Source organism: Mus caroli, unplaced genomic scaffold (assembly GCF_978045245.1).
Source record: "Mus caroli unplaced genomic scaffold, Mus_caroli_1 scaffold_7, whole genome shotgun sequence".
Taxonomy (NCBI): Eukaryota; Metazoa; Chordata; class Mammalia; order Rodentia; family Muridae; genus Mus; species Mus caroli.
In genome coordinates, this window is record NW_028227262.1 from 63,289,744 (window position 1) to 63,315,075 (window position 25,332).

The 25,332-nt window shown below is 47.4% G+C and overlaps 2 protein-coding genes across 5 annotated transcripts in view; both read right to left on the reverse strand.

Annotated features, from left to right (window-relative positions):
- The window catches only part of Add2 (adducin 2), a 98,518-nt gene extending 86,927 nt beyond the window's left edge, over positions 1 to 11,591 (reverse strand). For 2 of the 4 annotated variants that reach the window (XM_085840422.1, XM_085840421.1), the window contains exon 1: positions 11,334 to 11,591. The gene's annotated coding sequence lies outside the window, so the exon portion shown is untranslated. Of the gene's footprint in view, positions 1 to 11,018; positions 11,205 to 11,333 lie in introns of those variants that run through there. The other 2 variants (XM_085840424.1, XM_085840423.1) reach the window with 1 other exon arrangement.
- An 8,702-nt stretch (positions 11,592 to 20,293) lies between these two features.
- Figla (folliculogenesis specific bHLH transcription factor) lies at positions 20,294 to 24,033 on the reverse strand. The gene is made up of 3 exons (XM_085839648.1): positions 23,821 to 24,033; positions 22,493 to 22,645; positions 20,294 to 20,532 (listed from the first exon to the last, which is right to left on the reverse strand). Exons 1-3 carry the CDS (start codon positions 24,031 to 24,033, stop codon positions 20,314 to 20,316), a joined length of 585 nt encoding a protein of 194 aa, XP_085695774.1. The 3' UTR covers positions 20,294 to 20,313.
- Between the last annotated feature and the right edge of the window lie 1,299 nt (positions 24,034 to 25,332).

The following is a 25,332-nucleotide window of genomic DNA, read 5'->3' on the forward strand; positions in this document are numbered from 1 at the left end:
GACACAGTTTCACTGTGTAGCTCTTACTGGTCTAGAACTAGCTATGTAGACCAGGTTGTCCTTGAACTCACAGAGAGCTACTGGCATCTGCCTTCTGAGTTCTGGGATTAAATGCATGTGCTACCATCCCCAGCTTCAGATATTTAAAATGTTTTTAATTTTTTCTAAATAATCATACAAGATTATAGACACCATGTGATATTGTTGAGCCAAGTGCTTTTGTGGGTCTCCTTCCCCACCTCTTCTACCCCCTGCTACTGTGTCCCACTTGTATATACACACACACACACACACACACACACACAGACACACACACACACACACACACACTCTTCCTCTTTCATGGTCCATGTGTCCCACTGCCCTGTCCCATTCTTCCTCATCGCTCTTGATCTCCTTTCTGGGTTTTTAGACGTTACTTCCATTCAGAATTGTTTCCATATATACATGTGGACATTAAAGGCTGGGACCCACAGATGAGGGAAACACTTTTGCCTTCCTGAGTTTGGGCCATCTTGCTTATTTTATACTTTTCAGATCCATCCATTGTCCTGCACATTCATCTCGCTTCACTGCTGAGTAACACACCACTGTATGTATTCACCACACTTCACTCTCCACTCCTCTGTTGATGGACATCTGGGCTGCTTCCATTTCCTGGCCTCTGTGAACGCGAGCAGCAAGAGCAGGGACATGCAAGCCTCTCTGTGGTAGGATACAGAATCCTCTGCCTATACGCCCAGGCCCCTGTAGATTCTTCAAATCAAAATCCAGTTCTTTCTGGGGCCCCATGCTGAATAAAGAGTGCTGAAAATTACACTCATAAAATAACAAGTGGAAAAACACGCCCACGGTTAAATGAAATTATCTTCATGAAGTCTCCATACACCTCAGTGCTTAAGAATTCTGTCCTTCAAGAGAAACAATTTATTGGTGACATTCAAATGGATTTTATCCCATCAATAAAAAGATTCACAATTGAGCATAGGCATTTAACTCCCCCTTTCTGAGCACCACAGAAAATTGCCAAAGGGATGTAAAAATAGGAACAAATTCCCATCCCTTCGGGTTACCAGGAAGCATGGCAGGAACTGTGGGGGCTGACATCTTTGCAGCAGGGTTCCTCCCATCCAGGAACACCACATTCTATTTCTTAAGTCAATATTGGTAGCTCACATTTTTTTTGTGAAAATTGTCCATTTTGTCAAGAGCTGGAACAGAGAGGATTAGATAATTTGCCTGCTATTTTAAATCTTTTCCCTATTGTTCCATATGCTGCCTCCAGCATTCTGAATTTGCACCTCTTTGTCTTAATTAGCCTTGCCAGAAGTTTGTCTATTTCACTGACTCTCTAAGAGAACTTGCTAGACACAAAGTGAGGGAGGGGCTGTTAGGGAGAGAGCAGAACTGGGGAAAGGTGGAGGTGGGGTGTGGAGGTGGAGGAAGGCAGTCAGGTATACACCCTGGACATCGGAATGAAGAGATTGCATTTCTGTTTCAAAAGATCAATTGTGGACCTAGGGAGGCTGAGCTGGAGTTGGGGGTGAGGCTGTGGGGAAAATATCCCAAGTGTCTCATGCTTCAGCTAAGAGCAGCATGATTCAACAAGACCCAAGAGACCTCAGCCAGCATGCTGAGAGTGATGGAGGCAATCTTGTTGGCATAGAAACTAGAGTCTAGCTAGGTTTCTTGGGAGCTAGACATAGAGTCACTTCTGGGAGCTGGGTCTTCCTTGTGGACCAGAGACCATGGAAGAGGAAGGAACCCTCTCTATCATCTCTCTGTCCAGGCTGCAGCATGTCCCCTCTTCTCAGTTGAACTGTTTCCTCTTCATGCAAGGCCCAAGATGACTGGCCTCCGTGAGCACAAGAGATGGGGTGAAGGGTGTCACAGAGCTAGTCCTCAGAGCTGCCATTGAGAAAAGCCACAGGGATTTGCTACCTAGCGTGGTAAGATTTTCTAGCCATTTCCAGGCTGGGCCCAGGTTAAGACCACCCTGGTTATTACATGAGATTTTCTTTGGGGTTCTAAATGTGGTGGGAAGCATGAAGCTTATGGGACAAAGGCCCGTGTCAGACCCAGCATGTCAGCCACATTTACTCCTGCACCAAGCATCATTTGTTAATGAATACTGCTCTTTTCGGCTTCCCCAGCTGAAGTGATCATCACTGACCTTGCTCACAGCTACTAGGTTACAACCCAGCATGTTGTAACTCTGATTATCAAAACCTGGGTCCACCTCTCCACTCCAAAGAGCTTGAAGAGTTTCATTGACTTCTCCCCTCCCCCTTGACCCTCTGTCCATGCCACACAGAGCACTGAACCTGTAGATTGCTATAGTACTCATCTAGACCCATCCCCTGTCCCATGTAAGCAGCAGAACTTGTATTGAACCCCTAGAACCCATATGAAAGCTGGGTGTAGCGGAACATGTTTGTAATCCCTGCACTCAGGAGCCAGAGACAGGAAGATGACCCCTGAGCCTCACTGGCCAGTTAGCGTAGCCTACTTGGTGAGCACCAGGCCAGTAACACATCCTGTCTCAAAAGACAAGATGAGAAGCTGATGCACAACAGCAGCTCAGGTTGACTCCTGGCCTTGGTATGATTGAACACACACATGTACCATCCACAAAAACCATGGAACTGGAGAAACATCTCAGGATGAAAACACTTGCCTAGCATGCCCAAGGACCAGAGACTGATAACCTCATGCCACAATATAGGAAGGAGCCATCCCAGTGATGTCATAGGTACCCCAGTTCAGGAAGACAAAATGGTGCAACCATGAAAGCTTACGAGCAGCAAGTTTGACCTGCTCTGACTGAGAATCCCAATGAAATCAAGTAAGTATTCCTATAAATTCGGGGAGTGGCTACCTCTGGGCAGAAGGAGATGGGATCCCTACACAGGGCTCATGGCCCTTTGTTGCTGATGATCTGCACAGTGGTCAATCAGGCATTTATTTTAGGACTCCATTAAGTTGTACCTTAGTCCATGTTTTTTCCTGTGTTTTCTTTTGTCTGAAGTTTATTCTTATTTTATAATTAAGTGTATGAGTGTGTGTCTGTGCATGTATGAACCATGTCCTTGGAGGCCAGCAGAGGGCGTCAGATTCCCTGAGGATGGCAATCACCTTATGTAGGTGCTGGGAACTGAACTAGGATCTTCTGCAAGAGCAGTATAAACTCTCAACTACTAAGTCCGGCTCTCCAGCTCCCACGTTTTCCGATTTTTAAATCTTTTGTAGACTAAATAAACATCACTGAAGAACTAGGGCTATAGCAGTGGTAGAATGTTTGCCTAGTGTGTGCAATGCAAAAACAATCAGCCACTTAGTCATTGCATGGGGAAAAGAGCTAACAATTTCCCGGGCTTTCTAGCAGTGGCTTGTTTTTCCTTTTGCATGTGAGTATGTGGTGTATGTGAGTGTTTTCAAGTGTGTGGACACACATGTGTGCAGGTATGTGTGCACAAGGCTAATTTGGGAATCTTTTTCCATGGCTCTCCACCTTGTTAACTGAGGCCTGGTCTTCCAGCTGAAACCAGAGTTCTCTGACGCAGGTAACCTAACTGGCCAGCTTGTGCTTTCAATCCCTTTCCCAGGTCTGGATTTGCAGGTGGGTCACACCCATCTGGCATTTCCTCGGGTTCTCAGGATCTGAACTCCAACTCTCATGTTTATGTGGGAAGTGCTTTTTCCATCAACCTATCTCCCCACCCTGAGTTGTTTCTTTCGTTTTTAATGCAGACAGCAAATATATATCTTCCAGAACTTGAAAGTTTCTAGAATCTGAGAAGATGACGAATAATATGTAGAGTATTAAGATGAAAAGAGTTTGATGAGGAATTACAAAAGTATTGTGTGAAAAGAACATTAATTTTTATACAAGCCAGAACCAAAAAGACATGACATTCTCTGGGGGGGGGGGGGAATCCAAAAGAACGCAAGCAGCGAAACCTGTATAACTCAGAATTTAACCCCTGTGGACAGTTAGGAGCCCAATCCAAATAGAAGCATAGGCATTAAAAGTCAAACAGATTAGTGGGAGGGGTGACTGGGAGGAGAGAAGTGAGCAGGATACAAAGTGAATAAGTAAAAAATAAATTAATTTAATATTAAAAATCAAACAGGTATGAACTAACTTAAAGGCAAGAAATGCCTTCAGTGAGAAGTTAAGTGAGTGTGAGGGAAGCAGGAAAGAAATTAAAGTAGGAAGACTTCCAGTATCTGGTAAAGAACAGACACAAAGATATATCATTACATATAATTTTATTATATATATGTATATATATATGTATATAAATTTCAAATAAGACTAGTTAGCAAAATAGCCAGAGATGCAACATCTTTGAGTCCAAGAACAAGAAGACCTTAAAATTAGCAAGTGAGTCTACAATTTTTTAATGTAAAGCAAAAGTTTAGAACAAATCTGCCATGTACAATAAATATTAATGTTTATTAATATTGGCTAGGAAAAAATCCAATTGTGTTGTTTGAAATAAACAATAGCAAAGGTACAGGTAAGTGCAAGTGTATGTACCGAGCATGGATGAGGCCAGGGTTCACTGCTAAGCATGGAGCTAGTGTATGTACTGAGCATGGGTGAGGCCAGGGTTCATTGCTAAGCATGGAACAAAAATCAAAAATCAAAATGACCTGGGAGAGTCAGGTGTGGTGGCTCACCCCTGTCATCTTAGCATTCAGAAGGCTAAGATGGAAAGTGTGCTAGCTCAAAGCCAGCCTGGGCTAACAAAACTAAAAACAACCCCCAAAAAATGACATGGAAGAAGAAAGTTCTAAAATTTAAAATAACAAGCACCATACTGGGGAAATAATTATTTAAGGCAGGGTCTTTGTTTCATTATCACACAGTGAAATTGAAGACAAAGCAGAGCATACAATAGAACAAGGACACTCAGGATAAAGATTCTGTCTATACTGAAGACATGAAAATCGCAAGTTTTGGGTCAAGATTATGTTTCCTGGAGTTGTCCCAGACTTAGTCCTGAGAGCCTCCTTCCAGGAAACCCCAGCTGGGTGGCCAGTGCCCAACATAGTACCCCTGGCTTGGCATCCAGTGCTCTACACAGCACAGTACCAGCCCTGCTTGTTGGTAGCACTGTGTGTGTTGTCCAAGATGACCCACTAGCCCACTGTTCTGCATCCAGATGCAACCAACCTCACACTGAAATATTTTGTATAGAGGAACTGGCGCTGGAGAGATGGCACTTGACAGTCTTGTGGAGGACCCAGGTTTGGTTTCCAGCACCCACATTAGTCAGCTCACACCTGCCTTAACTCCAGTTCCAGGAAATCTGTTGGGAGCCGACTCTTAGCAGAAAGCGGCTATCATCTCTGCAGTCATCTTGGGCTATTTACTTACAGGTGGAACTTTTCCACCCTGAAGAGAAACTTGTTTTCCTAGCATGATGTTTTTGCAAGAAGCCCACCACAGCTGAACACACTCTGATAACATCTTACTTTTCTCCTATACATCCTGGACTTATGGTTAAGTGTTTGCAGCTGCACTCCCCAGCAAATGTATATATACCCATAGTTGCCCTTAAATAAACGAGACTTGATCAGACTGTCTTGTCTCCATTCTTCACATCTCTTGCCCCTCAGTCCCCACTCTCTCTCTCTCTTGCAGACTCTGTTGACTGACCCAAGGACCAGGTCAGAAATCCAATATCCTCTTCTTGTCTCCCAGGGCACTTGTACATATGTGGTGTACATAAACTCATGCAGGCACACACACACATAAATAAATGACTATATTTAAAAAATTGTGCCTCTACCATGTGACCCAGATATCTTGCTCTAAGTTCAGATCCAAAGAAAATAGCAGTGGCGTATCCTTCATTTCCTAAGACACTTCACATTTATATCTACCACATATCACAATGGCCAACATATGGCACTAACCTAGATGCCCAACCACAGATGACTAGCTAAAAAAAAAAAATGCTGTGCACACACACTCTGGGATATTATTCAGCTGTGAAAAAACAGACAACCTGCCTGCTGCTGCTAAATGGACAGAACTAAAGGCATTACGTTGAATAAAATAAGACAGACTTGGGAAAGCCCTGCTTGTTCTCTCTCATGAGTCTCACGTGATGTCTCCATTTTTTCCTTCTGCTTTTGTCTTGTTATTTTGAGACAGTGCCTCATGTAGCCTAAAATGGCCTCAGTCTCAGACTCACTATATAGCTGAGGGTGGCCTTGAACTACTGACCCTTCTGCCTTTATCTGCCCAGTGTTGAGATAACAGGCATGTACCACTCCACACCTGATGATCAAGCATAAGGTTCCATGCATGTTAGGCAAGCACTCTGTCAACTGAGCCGCTTCCCCAGGCCTGGGTGCCTCTTCAAAAAGACAATTAGAATGCACAATAGTGACTTTCAGAGGCTGGAATGTGTGGACTGGAGAGGGTTAGAAAGAGGTTAGGAACAGGTACTTCAAGCACAATTGATAAAAGGAGGAAGTTCTGGTTTCCATGGCACCATAAGGGATGACTGACAGCTTGCAATTACCTACTCCAAGTTTCACAAGTAGCTGAAAGACAGGGCTAGAGGGCAGCAAATGTGAAGTCATGAGAGGGTGGAAGCAGTAATTACCTTTGTTTCGCCAGAACACATAGTAGCACGCGTAGGAATACCATAGTGGCCCCACAAAGACACATACTAGTGTATGGTCAAAAATCAAAGGGCATCTCAGGAGGCAAACACAGCAACTATTTTGACTCACTAGTGATTCACTCCATTAAATAGAGCAACTCACAGCAATATCACCCATAACTAAAATAATGACTTTACAGACGAGATAGGTAAGAATGAGGGTGTCAGTAAATTAGCTTTAATTGATACCACTGAGCTTTGTGTGTTGTTTGCAGTGCACTCGATGACATCTGCATGCCATTCCCGTGTGGTTCACCTGAGAATCAAGCCCAGGGTAACTGGCCTTGTCATTCCATGGGTACCATTTGAGTGTGAGGGGCTTGGCTGTGGTGGTTGAAGACAGCAGTCATTTTTGGTGCTACAGCCTTAAAATTCCTCCAGGCTAATCCTTCAGTAGACAGGCTGAATATAAGCATTGCAATCTCTTTTAGAGATTCAGAATTATACCTCAACAATCCTGGCTGTGCCCTGGAACACAGTTCAGGAGGCTTCAATAGGACAGAAATTCATCTTGAAGGGAAACAAGACTTCTCACAGACTTGAGGGACAGCCCAGTTGAATTTTGGCACTTTCAGTAAAATAAAACTTGAGTATACATATATTCTCATAAGTCTTAAGTTGCTAAAATGCCAGCAGGGCTTTCGAAGCAGTGCAATGGGTAAGGGCACTCACCAAGCAACAAGTGTGACGGTCTGAAGTCCATCCTTGGGCCCACGTGTTGGAAAAAAAAGAGAACTGACTCCCACTATCTCTTTTTTGTCCTAGACATGTGCACTCTGGCACCTATGACACTGACACATACATCACATGGGCACACTAAATATATGCAACAAGAATTTTAATGCCAAAACAAGCCAGGTGTGATGGTCCATGCCTGTAGTCCCTGCATTTGGGAAGCTGTGCAGGGGAGCTGTGTCTCAACAAAAGAAAACAAACAGTACAACAGTCCATTTTAAGTCGTCTCACACACCATCGGACAGGATTTTGAGTACTAGCGCCTCCGTGAGAACTAAAGCACTGTTCTGCTTTAGTGGAAAGGTGGGCATGGTGGCTCAAGCCTGTAATCCCAGACTGAGGGACAGGTTGAGGTTAACTTGGGCCACACAGTGACTCTAGGCATTAATGCTGCAAAAGGTCTCAAAAAAGAAAAACAATGGAAAACTGATGCCTCTGGTCATTTCTGACCTCACTGTCATTTTCTGCACTTGACTGTGGCAACAGCAGCTCAGGCATGGCTCTCAGCACGCCTGCAAAACAATGCTAATAGCCCCAGAACACACAGCCACTTGAAGATAATCAGATATAATTTAAAATTCTGCTACCAAGCCACCCCTGGAGTGCCTACATAAACTGGCTGCCAGTTCATTTTACAGTAACAAAAATAGTCACGTTAGTATAAAGAATATCAATCTGTGTCCCAAGACTGCCACGTGTAAATCTCTCCCATTCTTAGGAAAACAACATCATACGCTTCGTCTCTAGTTGTTATCAAAGGGTTCTGGAGAACCACGAGGCAAATTAACTGGCCTAAATTCTTACGATAGTAAGTTCTACCACCAGGTAGATGGGCTCTACTTCCACCACCACACCCACTTGCCTGAGTAGAAGGCAGTTAACAGAAGTCAGGCCATCTGCAGTAATGGAAATCTAGTCCAGTTATTTGAAAATCAACAGGTACAACTCCTATATCACACTCTTACTGCGGCCACAGCTACTAACAAGTGCTTCCAAGCTGGTCCATGGGGGGTGCACTTGGCCTAACACTCTCATTCCTTACCCTTGGCAGTAGTCATCGGGAGCTGACCCTCTGAGCCTGGCCAACCTATGCCCTGTGCAGAGCAGCCTCTTTCTCCCCTGTGCATTCTACTCAGAGCTCTGACTCATCAGGCCTGTGCCCCGCTCTGACAAAACCAAAGCCCAGCCCCAAAACAACCTGGAACACATTTCTTATTATTAGCTAAAATCATCACTAGGATAAAGTGATTCATTTTAGACACTACACAGATCCCTTGACATGTGAATAACCACAGAACACGAGGGGCAGGGGAGATCATGAGGTCAGATCAGGCCTACCAAGCTCACCCTGTGCCTGACAAGGAGAGAATGGAAAGCTTCGTCCCATGTGCTGTGTCTGAGAATGGGGTCTTCCTGTCCCAGAGTACAGAGCCGTCCTGCTCCCCTGCTTCTCTATGGAAGTTGCCCTGTTTTATATTCTGGATGAATGGTGAGTTCTGTTTTTCTAGGACAGTGCTTATCACAACGTGTAATGATGCATTTGAGAGGTTCCTCTGTGTCTAAAAGCTTCTTGCTTTTGTTGTGAAATGCTAACAGGGTGGAGTCCTTGGCCATCTATGTCATACCTCTTTGTTTCCAAAGTTCTTATCAAACCAGGCATCTAGTAGCTTCTTATGAATATTCACTGAATAAACAATGAGCGAATATGTTTACAAATAAAACACAGACATCTGGGCTGGTTGGCTACCTTCCCCAGGTTTCTGGAAGGTTCCTCAGCTGCCTTTAATTCTATCCTGTTTCCTTTCTCTACACTAGGTTACCTTGTTATATTTTATGAATCCTTGTAAACTGACTCAAATCCCTTGTGAAACAAGGTAGGAGTTAAATAAATATACTTTTCCATGTCACATATATATTTAAAACCTTAACACAAATCCTCTGCCAACACACACACACACATACACACACACACACTTGACCATCTGTACACTTTTAAAAGAGCTGCAGTTTATCTGAGCCTTGTGGTGCAAGCCTGACATCCCATCAATCAGAAAACTGAGGCAGGAGGATGGTGAGTTTGAGGCCAGCCTAGGATACATACATGTCGAGAACTTATCCAAGAAAAAAAAATTTTAAGAAGCTGAGTTTTGCTGTCTCCAACAATATAGTAATGTTTGAAGTGGGTTCTACCCCGGGGCTCAGAACCTGTGAACTAACAGCACCCATACATGGTTTTGGTAATGTATTGGGGATAAGCTCACGTCTAATGAGACTGGGTGACTGGACAAAAAGAGAACATGGGCTGGCAACCAAACTGTTGTAGATTTTGGATCAAAAAATGACTAGCCTGTGGGTTTTCAAAAAGTATTGTGCCTCTTTCGCAGTAAAGAGTTGGTCACTCCTTGTACCTTAGGTAGGGAGGACAGAGGGAGCTAGGCGAGGTCCTGGTCCACAGGTACTAAGAACGCCTGTCCACTTTACATAACAAAGGACAAAAGGCGGGCGTACTGTGGGGGCCGCTCAATGGTACAGCACCTGCGTAGTGTGTTCAAGGGTCTCATCTCCAGCACCGCAAAGTAACGATTTGAAGAGAGCAAAACTACTCAACAGACCTACCCTCTACCACCAGCTACAATCTCCAACATGTTATCCACATGCTAGCAGGAAGGGGCATTGCAAGTCTAACATTTTGGTTGTTTTCTGCCTCCATACTCATTTCAAGCACCTTTATTCCAAGTGTTGGGCCAGGTATTCTTTTCATGAGGGGAACATAACTTTTAAACACCGCCCATGCAATGACAGTTCAAGGCACACGTTAAACACATGACAGGCTCAGCCAGCCCCAATGCAGTCAAAACCACTCTCTTCCTGTCCTTTGCTCTAGGAAGGATGTAGAACTAGCCCTTTCTTACCCATTAGTCAGAAATCTCAACACAGAAACCTGAGATTTGATTTCTATTATTTATAAGCTTATTTGAAGCACTTAGTTCTTCCTACCGAACTGCCAGAGGAGGAGTGGGCATGAAGAGAGGTGGCAATGTGTGTCATAAAGACAATTTTTTAAAGAATTTGACAGAGTGTGGGTGAGGCTTGCTTTCTGTATGTTTATCTATTCACTTCTGGCAGAGGATGGAGATGGAGGGTAGAAAGGAAAGGAGCCTGAAGAGCCAGACAATAGGCCGGTTGCAGGCCTGACTGGCATCCTAAAGCAGCCTGCCCTGCCCTGCCCTGCCCTGCCCTGCCCTGCTATCCTCTCCCTTCCCCCAACACCTGGCAGGCTGTGGTTGTGATTTCAAAACAAGTAACTGCTGGACCCCTGCCTTCTGGACCCCGGACCCAGAATGGCCTTCTCTGTTCCTCCCTGGGGTGCAGGGGGGGAGGGGAGGAGATGCAAGAGAAAGAAAAGGTGGGCGCTAAAGATGAACTCACTAGTAGCACCTCCTCAGGGACAGCGGCCTCCCCTACTCCACCCCCAAAGCTTTGGGATAACATAAAAACCCAAGCCCTGGGTGCCCAGGTATCAATCTCCCATCCTGCGCATCTGCCCTGCCAGCCCCATTGCATTCAGCCAAGCAGGCGCATCCTATGAATCTGTACCCCAGAGCGCCTAGCTGGGCAGGCGCACATCCCGCGTGGATCCCGCAGGGCGGCGGCCCGGCCGTCTCTCTGAGAAGGGTACACCTTCTCGGTGTAGCAGGCATCACAGACCCTGAATGCCCATGTCCGTGCGCAGGCCCATCTCCAGAGCTCAATGTGACAGAGCCGCAGAGCCGCAGGTGTACCCAGGCGTCCGCTCCTGCGCGGGCGCAGCCACTCCCAGGCTGAAGCTGAGCTCGCCGTCATTCTGTGGCTCCAGCACCCCGGGGATCCGCCTGCCGTGGCGCCCACCCTGTTCCTTCTTTGGTGCCCTACCTCGTACTCTGAGGTCTCGCATCCATCCCCAAATTCACCCAGCAAGGCTGGGCAGCGCTCCTCGACTCTGGGATCCGCTTCCTGGACTCACAGCTATTCCGCTGCGTGGCGCTTCCCGCGCATCCCGCAGCTCGGGACAAAGGCCCTAGATCCGCGTCCCAGAGGCAGGCGCTGCAGTCAGAGTCAAGTCCAGAGCCCGCGGGAGGCTGGAAGAAGTGTGAGCTCCCAGCAGTGCGTGATGACAAAGGGCCGGGCGAGTGCGCAGCGCCCCCTCCAGAGCCCGGCTTGCTGCAGCGTCCCCGCCCGCGCCCTGCAGCAGCCTGGGCCAAAGGCAGGACCTGTCCCTCAGGAGAACCCCCAGTAAGACACGCTCTGCTCTGAGTTTACACTCGGGGTATATTTTATTCTGATTTAGGGTCTCAGGACATCTTGCCTTTGAGAGGTAACTTTCAGTGTTGCTAGCTAGTGACAACTGGATGACTAAACTCCAAACCAGATAGATTGATCCTGATTCTAATTCTGACCCCATCTTCAACTAGGCTGGGGGCGCACTGCTGTAATCTAGACAGCCTCTGCTTCCTCTGGCCCCTTGTACTTCTCTACCCTACCCCCTACTCCCCTGGAGAGACCCCAATGGCCGAGTAAGGGATCAGGATTAATCTTCAGATCTGTCACTCCCCAGCCTTGTGACCTTGAGGATAACTCTGCGAGCCTGTTCTCTCCTGGAAAATGACCTGATCTAATGTATTTGTCAACTGGGCCTTTTCTAATGGTTGGGACAGGATTCTTCAAAGCCCTTGGAAAGCAGGATGTTGCAGGCAGTCGGGGCCTTACACCTCCATCCTGTTTCCTCCAACTCCATGTTAGTCACTCCCAAAGCTCTGAGAAATATGCCTGTCAAAATATTCAGCCTCCAGAAAAACCTCTGGCCACTGAAGAAGAGCCCTGCTCTTCTGACATTCCCAACAGCAACCCTTTGGATTCCAACACAGTACCCAAATCTCTCAAAGTGGTCCAGGAATGGACATGTGTGTACACATTGGTGGGGGCATGTGTACATGTGCGCATGAGTACATGCATGTACAGAGGCGAGAAGTTGACCTCAGGTGTTCCTATAGCATTCCACCTTATTTTACAGCATCTTTCATTGAATATGGAAATTGTCATCTTGGCTAGGCTGACTGATCAACCAGTAGAACAGACATGGAAACGTGTGCTGCTATGCTTGGCTTTCACATCCCGCTGGGGATCAGGTCTCAGGTTCTCATGCTTGCCCAGCAAGCATCTCACCTACCCACTGTCCTAGTGAGTTTTGACACGATCTAAAGCAATGATTCTAAGCATCCTAATCATTTTGTAACTATAATGTCGCTATTGTTATGAGTCATAATGTAAATATCTGATATGCAACCCCCACGGGGGCTATACAACCCACAGGTTGAGAACCACTGGTCTAGAGTCATCTAGAGTTGAAGAATTGCTCAGATCAGACTGGCCTGTGGGCATGTCTGTGGGGTGATTGTCTTGATTGTTAATTGGTATGGGAAGGCCCAGCCCACTGTAGCCAGCACAATTCCCTAAACAGGTGACCCTGACCTGCAGAAGAAAGCCAGCTATTAAGTATAAGCCTGACTGACCCATTCAGCAACCTTTCTCCACGGCTTCTCCTTCAAGTTCCTGCTTGAGTTCCTCCCTTTGCTTCTCTCATAGACTGTGATCTGGAAGTGTAGGTTAAATAAACCCTTTCCTCCCTCCTGGGTTGCTTTTGGTCACGGTGCTTGTCATAGTACTACAGTGAAATAGAACATTCACCAAGCTTGCTACGCTCTCCGGTCGAGTCAACTGGACAAGCCGAGAGGCTTAAAAGTCACTCATGAGGCAAAAGAGTTTCAAGGAAGCTCTCCTCCTGGAGTCTAGCATTCCCTACCCATACAGTAATTTTTCATTCCCACGTCAGTCTAGTGTATGGATCCTCATGCTCTCTTTCAATATTTTCCTATCATAAGTGCCTTTTAAGATTGAATTCTGACATAGCTAAAGCCGTCTGCCAGTGTTCCAACAGTCCTAGTTCGTCCTTAGCAAGACCTTGGGCTTGGAAATCAGTACTGCCCCTGGTATTACACTATCTCTTTGAGTAAAAGTTAGGTCACTGCCCTTCACAGGAATCTACCATCACCTAGGAAGAAAAAAGTTTCTGACCGTAGGGGAAACTAGAATAGATGCTTAGAATTATAGCTGAGTTACACCTATTTACAGGAATTTACAATGGTTTAGGAAGCAGATCTGGCTGTGGTTTTAGAGTATTGCATTATTCATGAGATGGTTAGCTAGAACAGAACTCCCTAGTTAGAACCATGACTTGGGTGTGAAAGCCCTTGCCCTAGGAGTGAAAAGTTCTCACACCTGGCTTCTAAGACTATAGCTGACCTTAGATAGGGCTGACTTTGTCTCAGTTATTTTATTGCCCAGTTCCTGCCAGTCTTTGCGTTTCCATTCCTCTATTCTGTGTAAGAGTCATTAAGCATCCGGTTACCTCATTTTGTACCTTGCGGGTTTGTCACCTGACTTCCTTATTGTCTTCTGTATAAAAAGTCTGATGCTCGAGTTGTAAAATTACATTCAGATTCTACACACAACCTCTCCTGTGTGCATCTGTTTGTCATTCATCCACGCTTTGCCCACCCGCTTCGAGAGACCCATTCCATGCAGACACAGGGGCCCAGAGGGTCTGCGGCACAAGCTATGTCCTTCAAATAGCTTAAACAAGTACTCTGATAGTTCCTTTGCATACAGGCTTGTGAGAATGGCCATTCTAGGGCTCGTCCAGTGGTAGAGTGCTTGCTTGAGAAACATAAGGTCCAAATACTCAGTAGTAGAGAGGTGGGGTGGGCAGAGACTATTAACATGAATAGTCTCTCAACCAAAGCCGCTACTGCTGCGCTGTGCAAAGATCCACCACAACAAGCCCAGAACAGCCCACAGGCATGCCGCTCAGATGCCAGGATGACTGTTTCTTTGCAGTTCTCCCAAAACCCACACCGTGATCCCCACACCTTCTCCACCTCCACAGCTTCTCACACGTTTCTGTGTCTTCCTCAGAAGCAGTCATGGTCTCTTCTTACTCTGTGCTGAAATCTGACAACAGAACAAGTCACAAGGGTGACCTCTTGCCTCTCTGGTACCTATGTCTAAAGTTCCACAACCAAGGAAGTATGAGTTCTCTGTCAGAACTCCAGGGAAGCTGGGAGCCCCCTTTCAGAAGTCCATGAAGTGGTAGGTAAGGCAGGCTCCTTTCCTACCAGGCTGCCTTCCTAAACAGAATCTCAACAGGAAATCAAGGACCATTTCCTTAAGCCTCTCAAGCCAACTCTATTACATTGAAATATCTCCCTTTAGGGCACTGGTTTCCCCCCAAACTAACAGCAGACCCTCCTCGGACCCCAGCACTATCCAAAGGCTTCATGCAACATTTTCCTCACCCAGTCCTCAAAAGACCTCCAAGAGATGGGCAGTATTATCATCTCCTCTTCACTGGAGAAACTGAGACAGAGTAGACAGGTAATTTATCCAAGACCACACAGCTAGAACATGGCAGAGCCAGGGTTCTAAGCTAAGCACCCTGGCCCCTGAGCTTGTGATGGCCTCTACTTTCCAGAGGAACAAGAACGGGTGTTCTGAAGCAGAACTAGAAGCTAGCTGTTGTAGATCACGTCTGTAAGCCAAGCACTTCGGGGGCAGAGGCAGGTGGATTGCTGAAGGATTGAAACCACACATTTGAGACAAGCCTGAGCTGTATATCAAATGCAAGGCCACGCCTCTTCCAAAGGCAGAAGTGGCAGAACAAAGTGGAGAGACTAGCTCTCCTTAACTCACTCAGAAAGTGACCCTCCTCCTAACCCACCACAGCATTTTCAAAGCAGAAAAAAAATATATATGTGGCCCTCTTCTCCTAAGGCTTTGGGACTTGTTCAAATATCTGACAGGAAGCAGGAAATGCATCAATTGTGCATTGGCAGCCTGTGAGATCCCACTGATGTTGCAGGCATTTTTGCTCACTCAATTTCTAAACTCATGTTGAAACCCAATCACACATAAATATTGGAGGTGGTGCCAGCTGTCACCCTGAAAGCCCAACAATGCCTGGCCCTTCTTGAGCAGGGACAGAAGAGCTCTGGAAACCCCAATCAGAACTGGACACTGCAGCTAGATAACCCCAGGGGGACAGATGCACTTTAAAAGTTGATTTTCTGATTTTCAGATTTGCAGTAAGGTAATTTCTCAACTCCAAGTCTTTTGAGCATCTCTGTCAGCAAGTGGCTAGAGGGAAGGGAGACAGCAGGCAGCAGGTGCCCAGTACTTTGTTATGGAGCTTCTAAGATGGTCTCAAGGGTTCCTGTCCTCCTGGGATTCATCCTGAGCTGTTGGCAGTACTGATTTGCCTCTAACCTAACTTTTCAGCTAAGATGGTGGGATGGTGTCAGTCTTGGAGTTTCTATTGCTTCGAAGAAACACCATGACTAAAAAGCAAGTTGTCGAGAAAAGGGTTTATTTGGCTTACGCTTCCATATTGCAGCTCATCATTGAAGAAAGTCAGGACAGGAACTCAAACTGGGCAGCAGGAACCTGGAGGCAGGAGCCATGAAGGGGTGCTGCTTACTGGCTTGCTCAGTCTGTTTATAGAACCCAGGGCTACCAGCCCGGGGCTGACACCACCCACCATGGGCTGAGCCCTCCCCCCACTGATCACTAATTGAGAAAATGCCTTACAGCTGGATCTCATAGGGGCATTTCCTCAGCGGAGTCTCCTTCCTCTCTGATGACTCTAGCTTATGTCAAGTTGACACACAAAACCAGCCAGCAGTGTCTTAAGGTTTCTATTGCTGTGTAAAACACCTTGACCAAAAACAACCTGAGAAGGAAAGGGTTTGTTTCATCTTACAGCTTGTAGTCTACCATCTAGGGAAGTCAGGGCAGGAACTCAAAATAGGAACCTGGAGGCAAAGGCCATGGAAGAGCACTGCTTACCTGTTTGCTCCCCATGGCTTGCTCAGCCTGCTTTCTTATACCACCCCAGACGGCCTGCCCAGATGTGGCATCAAGCCCAGTGAGCTGGGCCCTCCCACATTACTTATCAAAAAAGGGGGGGCACAGACCAATCTGGTAGGGACTTTTCTCAACTGAGGATACCTTTTCCCAAATGACCCTAACTTGTGTCACGTTGAATACCAACCACTACAGACACCATCTACGGCTCCAGTCATAGGAGTCTTCTCTTGTGGCAGACTCTCTTGGTTGCCTTCCCAGCATGTGCCCTTTTGTTAGGTAGACATATTGGGAAGGCCTGCCTGGCATCAGGCATGGGGGTAACATCAGACCATCACCAGTTATTAGCAGAAACCCTTGCTCCAAAAGTCCTAGAGGAAATGAATCCTGCCAACAACCATGTGTGTGTAAAGTCAGATCCTCTCTCAGCGGAGCCAGGGAGTTGTCCCTGGCTAATGCCATGAGACCTAGAAGCAGAGGACCAGGTGACACCACATCCACACTCATCAGTGGCCCACAGAAACTGTGAAACCGTTGCCCTAAGGCTGCTCTAACGCTTGTCACTCATATGCGAACAGATAACCACTGCAGAGTCCACATCCACTGTTCCCCGACTTGCTGTCCAGCAGCCATCTTCAGGGCATTCAGCTTCTCACCCTGAACATCAGAAAGGCTCCAAGAGGCACCTTCTACACTGTATCCCAGTCACTTGTCTCACAGCAGTCACCTGCTTGACACAAATCTCTCAGGTCAGGGCTTGCTTCTGTTCACTAGGTCTCTCCTGTTCTACTGTGGGTGCTTCCTGAATTTGTCCCAGTTTACCTCAGACACAACCATCCACCGTTATAGCAATGTGCCACTGCACACCAAAATTGAAAGTGGGAATTTTCCTGAGATACCATCTCCATAGTTTCGTGGGCCAAATCTGAATATGATTTGTAGCCATGTATGCTGTTAAGATTCTCAACCACTATCACAAATGGCAAACAGCAGCAAGACAGCTGCCACACTGCCATCAGTGTGATGCCAACTTCCACACACCAGAAACCCTGCAAATAAATCTCTCTCGAACCTTGAAATCAACCCAATTCTTACTAAGACCAGGTGCATGGCTTCTCATGGCTCCTGCCCTGCTCTGTCCACACACGAGTGGCTTTACTCCACCGGGAAATCTGCTCTAGTCCCAGAAACTAGAAATGCTGTCCACCGCTACCCTCACCCCCACCTCAGCAGATGCTCACATGCTCATTCTGGATCCTGCTTTCCAGGAATGTTGCTGAGCTTGCACGGCCCTTTCTAACCCAGGCTCTAAATCCCCTCAAATGCCATCACTGTCAGCCTCAGGGATTCCACTCTCCAGATTCTCTCTAAAGGCAAGGAGAAGTGCTACCTACACAAAGCAAAAGTTCACAGAAGTGGCATGCTCTTGGTTAGCTTAAAAGATCTAGCAGTGCTAGACGTGGTGGCAAGGCCACAACCTACATTCTGAGCCCTCTGAAAGAATACTTCCCAGTAGAGAACCTTGATAGCTGCCAGAAAGTGTTCAGTCAAGCTACCCAGGCAATATTCTAGAACTTAGTATAGTCACCTCTTTGAATAACCTAGACGGAAACCTTCTAAGCATCCTGTTGTCAAATCAAGGCTAGCTCTAGGGGCTGAGAAGGTGACCCAGTAGGCAAGAGTGCTTGCTTGGCAAACATGAAGACCTGATTTAGCATGCCCAGCAGCCAGCATTCGGGGTGGAGACAGACAGGATGCGGGGAACCCACAGTACAGCGCCTGCCTACCATGCCCCCAGTTTGACCTCTTGCACTGCATAAGTTGGATGCACTGGTACATCTGTAATGCCCATGCCCAGGCAACGAAAGAAGGCTATCAAAAGTTCAAGGCCAACCTGGGCTGCATGCAATCCTGTCTACAAACAAGCACCTCTTTTTAAATACCAGTGGATAATAAGTTCTTAAAATAAGAGGAATGAATCCCAAGAATGTGCCTAACACAAAATCAGTGCTACTTACAAGCCTGCTTAGAAGTCAACTCTGACAGAAGCCATAAGCCCAGTGAATATCAGGCATGGTCTTCGTTCATAGAAGTGGCATGCTCTTGGTTAGCTTAGAAGGCCTAACAGGGCTGGGTGTGATGGCATGCGTCTGAAATTTCAGAACTCAGGAGGCTGAGACAGCTGGATAGAGAGTCTGAGGCTAGCCAGGGCTACACTAGAAGATCTTATCTCAAACAAAACCAAACAAAAACCAAGGAATAAACCCAGAAAAATAAGTCTTATCCCTTTTTCTGAAGAAAATTCAGGACCTGTTATTCTTAGAAAATAAAGACCTCATGCATATACATTTGCTGTGGTCCTGCTGAGCCCAGCCTGCTCCGTCACTACCCAAACTCTTGTCTGACCCAGGCCCAAAGGACTAGAAGAACGGCATGAAAATCAGAATGTCACCCACCTCACAAGGTCCAAGGAGAACTGAACATAAGTTCAAGTCTTGCCTTGGTACCCTGTATCTACCTGTATGCACCTGGGGAGCACTGTGCTTGTTAGCATAGACAGGGGGTTAGCCTTCCCTCTTCCCTCCCTCTCAACCACAACCATCCTACTCTTACAGGACAACAGGAATCATTTGCTATCATGGACTTGCAAGAGGGTGTTAATTTTATTGTCTGTGTATGAGCGTTTGCCTGCAAGTTATACATGGGTGTTGTATGCATGCAGCACCTATAAAGACCATAAGACAGCATCAGATCCCCTTGGAACTGGAGTTACGTGTGATTGTGAATCACCATGTGGATGCTGGGTCCTGAACCCAGGTCCTCTGGGAGAGCAATCAGTGCTCTAACCACGGAACCACCTCTCCAGCTCCAAGAGAATGTTATTTCAAGTGGCCATACTAGGAACACCAAGGCTAAGCACCCATCCACCCAGGAAGTCTTTAGAAAGCCAATCAGAATGGAAGTCATGGTCACTGAGTAGACAGGAGGCACGGGGCACTTTTAGAGCAGAGCACTGGCTCTTCCTATAGAGCGCTGAGCTTCCTGTGGCTTGGTGGAGCAAGCAAAGACCGTGCTAAGTGGATACTAACCTGCCAAGTACGGTGCCAGACACATGCCATCTCCTGAATCCCCGTTAGTCTACATACACGATAGATACAGTCATTACTTCTGTTCTACATATACAGCAACTAGGGATCAGTTCAGTAGCTCATGCAAGGTTGTGCTGCTAGCAAATGACAACAAGCATTTGTCCCTCAGCTGTCTGCCTCCAGGCTCACTTTTAACTGCCATTTCGCTGCTTCCCAAGGCACCCACTGCACCCCTGCACATCACTGAGCAGCGTGCAGGTGCTGGTTGTCTCGACTCAATCAGTGATAAGCCTTTCTTATTGCAGCAATATTCGCTACAGGGCGTGGGTTAGACGGTCTATAGCACAGACAGCAAAAAACAAAACAACCCATCAGTTTCACCTGCAGGGGCATGAATCCAGAAAGCCTTCTGATATGTTAAATAAGAGCGCGAAAGAAAGAAGCTACGGGGGCTGGAGAGACTGCTCAGCAGTTAAAAGCATTTGCTCCTCTTCCAGATGACCCAAGCTCAGATCTCAGCACTCACTTTGGACTGCTAACCACCCCTGTAATCCTCGCTCAAGGATATCGGATGCCCTCTTCTGGTCTCTGTGGGCACTGCACACGTAAATCTTTAACAAAAGAAGGAACAAGCCTTCAGTGTGGGCTGTGTGGCTCTGTGGGAAACCCCTCTCCCCACGGTGCCTACTGATTGATTGGGGAACACAATCATCTCCAAGCAAGCAAACTCCTTTCCCATATCATCTCATTTTAATTATATTTTACATGAAAAATACTCATCTTGGCAATGCTTTTTGAACTTTTCAACTTATACATGACTATTTTAGAAGGAATCTTTCATCAGACTCCTAATGAGTGAAGTAACTCCTAGTCTCGGGTACTGTGCTCTGATGGTAGCTGTACAATGGCTCACTATGGCCAGCATACGCCCAAGGCCCCTCCTCTTCTTTCTTCAAGCCACTCGCACAGCTGGTAGGTTGGGTAGCATTTCCCAAGAGCTCTCTAGTCGAGGACACATGAGGGTCAGAGGGTCTGCCACTGTGGGTCTGCTCCTCAGGGCTTTGTTTCTAGAGAGTGTAGTGACGGTCAAACAGTATAACATGTCAGTCAGAAATAATTTTAAGATTTAAATCAACAGATTCTAAACTCCTAAATCTGAAGGCTTCATTTCAGGTGTAAAAAATTAACACTCGCACTGAGAGAAGAGGCCCACTGGGTTCTCTAACCTCCAGTGCTATGCAAGGGCAAAGCGTATGGACAAAACCCATAGTTTGCAAGGAATGCAACACACAAAACACAGCATTTCAGCAATGCAGTTAACATGCAAGGGAGAGTTAGAGTTAGTCTTGACTTATGCCTGTTATCCCAGCATGACAGGGGTTGAGGAAGAAAAAAAAAATCACAAGTTTGAGGCTAGCTTGTCTCAAAACAAAACAGAACACACCGGTAAAAATTAAGATAGCCAGCTATGTGTGCCTGTCAGGGTTTCAACTGCTGTATGATAAAATGCCACAATCAAAGGCAGGAAAAAGTCTATAACTTTCAAGTCACACTCCACCACTGAAGTAATTCGGGGCAGGAACTGAAGCAGAAGCCACAGAGGATCATTGCCTAACTGGTACACTCAGCCTGAGAACACTTGCGTAGGAGTGAGGCGGGGGGGCACTATTCACAGTGGGCTGGGCCTCCCACATAAATCAAGATAATGCCCCCACAGACTTCCCTACAGTCTGATCTTATGGGAGCACTTTCTTAAATGACAGTCCCTCCTCTCAGATAACTCTGGCTTGCGTCAATAACAAAAAACTAACCAGTACAGGGCACAAACACTGTCCTGTGCTTTCTCCACTGTGGCCAAGAGAATAACCCATGCCCACAGTGTCAAAGCATCTTCCTTCCCAGCAGACACCCCAAAAACTCCCCCACCAAAACCTTCTAATTCTACTACACTTGTTTCCAGAATGTTCCTCCCATCTATAAGCCTCCCCTCTTCTTCTGCACTTAGAAAACATTTCCACTCTATCTTGTTTGCTTTCTTTAACCCTCTGACCTCCTCTTTCCATTCTTAAACTGCCAGGATAGATGGACTTGAACCCAATACTTCCTGCCCATGCTCCACCACCCCCCACACTCCCCCACTACCTCCAAGAGCTGGAGTGCAGCTTCCTTCCTTTCCACCTTCCAAGGGCTAGGCCTGGCTTCTCCCCCACCATCACCTCCTCAGTCTCTGTATTTTTGATGCTCACCACCCCTGTTGTTGTTGTTTTTTTTTTTTAAATTCTCCCCTCAGTTTTATAGCCCTAGCTTGAGCTCCTGGTTTCTTTTCTTCCCTGGCGGCTTTCCTATGGCTAATAGCATCACTTCAGGCTTCAAGGTAGAGCCCTCTGTCTCAGCACACCTTACCCTCCCTTCTCACAGATCCACCTGCAGGCCTGTCCATGAGACAGACCAGAAACCAACCAGATCCACCTTCTGCCTTGGGTGACTGACCCTTCTGATATTAGTGGCACTCTGCTGCCTCATGGCTTATTAAGCATGGTCAGCAGATACTCGAACAGCCCCTTTCTATCCTGTCTAGTGGCTAATCTGGAAAGAAACAGCCACCACAGAGAGCTTTGATGGGAGCCTCTCCTGGTGTCTCAGCCACCAGAGTCCTTAAGGAACCAGCAGTCTGCAGGCAAGGGTCCTGGTCAGTGCTGGGGAGGTCACAGTTCTGACACTTCTGATCTCAGTGACTATGATCTATATTTTGAGTTCCCCAAGTTCGGATCAAATAAAACAAACGTTAATCATTTTCTGTAAATTGCCTCGAATGGCACCTGAGATATAGAAATAGCTGAGAAAATGGTGGTCACCACTGTTCTAAATTACTTTTCTTTCTTTCTTTTCTTTTTTTTTTTTTTTTTTTTGAGTCAAGGTCTCCCTCAGTAGTATAGAAAAGCTTTGAAATAATAGCAGTGCCCCTGCCTCAGGCTCCTGGGTGTAAGGCCTCACACCCAGCCTTATTTTAAATTCTTAACCGTTTACCTCTGAGGCCTTTGCTTCTTCCAGAACACAGCCGAGTATCTGTATGTATTCCGTGGCACCTTTAAGGATATCAACTTTACTGGGCTTCCTGCTCTGTGGTAGAAACGGCACCAGAGCCTTCAGCTTGGCAAAGCCACGGTTGAGATTTTTTATCTAGAAAACAAAGACGCGGTGACTCACTGATACATTAGCTTTCAGGGCATTTCTCCACACCACAGAGGAGGGTGGTGAGGGTGCACGTTGTCCACTGTGCTCTTTAAACGAAAGTTTAAAAACGTGTATAGCAGCCTTGACATCATGACAGGGTTCTTCTTCCAGTGCCTACTAGCAAAAGGGTCTTCTCCATTCTTAGCCATTCTCTCAACTTCCGTTAAGTCTCGGCCCCACACAGTCTTTTCCCTGCTGCATTTCCAGACCCTTGTTCCTGAGGTGCTGGGCTGAGAGCTTTGGGAGTAAGTACTAGGCCTAAAGGTGCTCTTCGCTCTCCCTCTTCAGGTCCTGTTCCAGGGTCACCTTTGCTACAGCCAGACCCAAAGATTACGCAGAGCCAAGGAGCCCAAGCTCCCCTTGACTTCTTGGAAGCCAAGTTTTGGCTGAGATACTAAAACCCACCAGCAGATGCCACTGTAACCACAGCTCACCATAAACCCTAGTTCGGCAATGGGGGAAGATTAAGAGACATTACATCCTTTACAATTTATGGGGGTAGGGGAAGAAGGCTCCGTGGGTAAAAGTGATCGCTGTAAAATCTAACAGCTTGAGTTTGATCACCAAATTCCATATAAGATTGAAGGAAAGAATCCACTCCACGAAATTGTCCTCCATACTTCACAATCGTACTCCCCCATAAGAACAGACAGACAGACAGACAGACAGATCTTTAAGTAGCTCCCATGAGGGCTGGAGAGGTGGTTCGTAACCCAGAGGCTGTATTGCTCTTGCAGAAGACGTGAGCTCAGTCAGCTTCTACCACCCACATCAGCCAGCTCACAGCTGACTGTAACTCCAGCTCCAAGGCCCTCTCCAGCCCCCGTACTCAGGTGCACGTATCCACACGACACACACACACACACGTAACATAACTTAAAATAATTTTTTTAAAAAATTGCACCGTCCAGGAGGGCCAGCTGGAGAGACAGCCACTCTCATGGCCCTTAATGCGCAGCCACATGATGGTGCAGTTGTCAGTTGTAACAAGGCCACTGGGGACCTGGGCTAAGCCTCGAGAAAACGAAGTCACCCAGGAAGGCAGAGAGGAAATGTACAGTTGTCGGATATCGAGCACCCACGAGCATGGCAGTGGCAATAAGGTGGCCCTGGGTCCTCACCCGCTCACGCTCTTTGGCGTTGGCCACACGCCTGCGCTCCAACACCAGATGCAGGTCGTCCGTGGTGGAGTAGCCACCTGAGGGCAGGCGCTTGAGCCTACAGATGGCGGCGAGCCGGGGCAGGGGCCCCATCTGGGCCTGAATCAGCTCCTCCAGCACCTCGGCCTGCGGAGTGACCAGGAAGGGCTCTGGGGATGCAGGTGCCGTATCCATGATGGTCAAGGCCATGGGCAGCAGAGGCACCTGGGCGCCTCAGGTGCTCCAAGGCTCGGAGGGGGCGGGGCATGAGAGGGCACGAGGTGGAGGGGCGGGGCATTGAGGGCACGTGTGGAGGGGCGGGGCATGCGAGGGCATGAGGTGGAGGGGGCGGGGCATGAGAGGGCATGAGGTGGAGAGGGCGGGGCATGAGGTGAGGAGGGGCGGGGCATGCGGAGGCCATGAGTAGGGAGAGAGGCCCATGCACAAGGAGCTTAACTGAGACACACTTGACGCATCTGAGTGCGAGGTGGGTTGCGGAGGAGGCGGAGCCTTGGATGGGAGGAGCTTGTAGAGGGTCTGGGCCCTGAGAGGGTAAGAGGAGGAGGAGGGAGGTTCTGGAGTTGCCAAGGCAACTGAGGTTATGGTCAAGAAGGCTGTACACCTTTGCTCATGGTTGCGCGATGAGGGGTCAGGATGGGGTTGCCGGGAGCAGGTGGCGGTGAAAAGCCCCTGGAGAGGCCATGATGAAAGGATCTTACACTCTGGCCTGCAAGGCCTGATGAGGGCAGGAAGCACCAGGGCTGGCACGTGGACGTCTGCAATCAAAAAGCTTGAGGCACCTGAGCCTGGAAAGTTGCCTCTGAATTCCCTCCCGGAGTCCCCATGGTGGATGGCGAGGATTGACTCCCAGGAATCCCCTGACCTCTCTCCCATGTGCTGAGGCGCATGCAACCCCACACACATATACATTCGGGCCAAATAAATAATGGAAAGAAAAAAAAAAAGCCTACTATCTGTCACACCTTAAGCTCTGGGTGAGTGACGGAGCACATGGAGGGCTACCATGGTCTACGGGCTTTGTTCCTGGAGCATGAGGCAGGACTCGGGGAGGAGCAGATTTGGGGGGGGAGGGGGCCTGTGAAGGGTCAGCCCTGGGTGGGTCCTACAGAGATTTCTGATCCAAGGGTCTTTCACCCGTGTGGAGGCAAGATGGGGCATCTGAAACCAGAAGGCGGGGTGTCAGCCTCGAGCAGATAGTGCTGAAATGACTTAACCTGACTCACCTGGGGCCAGGCGAGGAGATGGGAGGCAGAGCGCTCCCATAGAACTCTGAACCATCAAGAGGCCTTATACCATTAACATCCGGGGCACTGGACTCTAGGACAGGAAGAGAGGAAAGGGTGGTACCACGGAGGGGCCAGTGGGTCCTTCAAAGATTTTTGATCAACAGGTTCTACATTTTCTCAGCCTCCTCCACATGCAAGATGAAGGGGCAGGACTAGGTCGGTACACGAAAGACCATAGTAGAAGATC

Bases quoted from the DNA above. Each gene is read 5' to 3' on its own strand.
- Figla (XM_085839648.1), bottom strand. From the start codon at position 24,033: ATGGATACGGCACCTGCATCCCCAGAGCCCTTCCTGGTCACTCCGCAG. The intron at 22,646-23,820 runs GTGAGGACCCAG...TTTGTTTTCTAG, and splicing joins ACGCCAAAGAGCGTGAGCGG to ATAAAAAATCTCAACCGTGG. The intron at 20,533-22,492 runs GTAAACGGTTAA...TACACTCTCTAG, and splicing joins AAGAAGCAAAGGCCTCAGAG to AAACAAAGCCCTGAGGAGCA.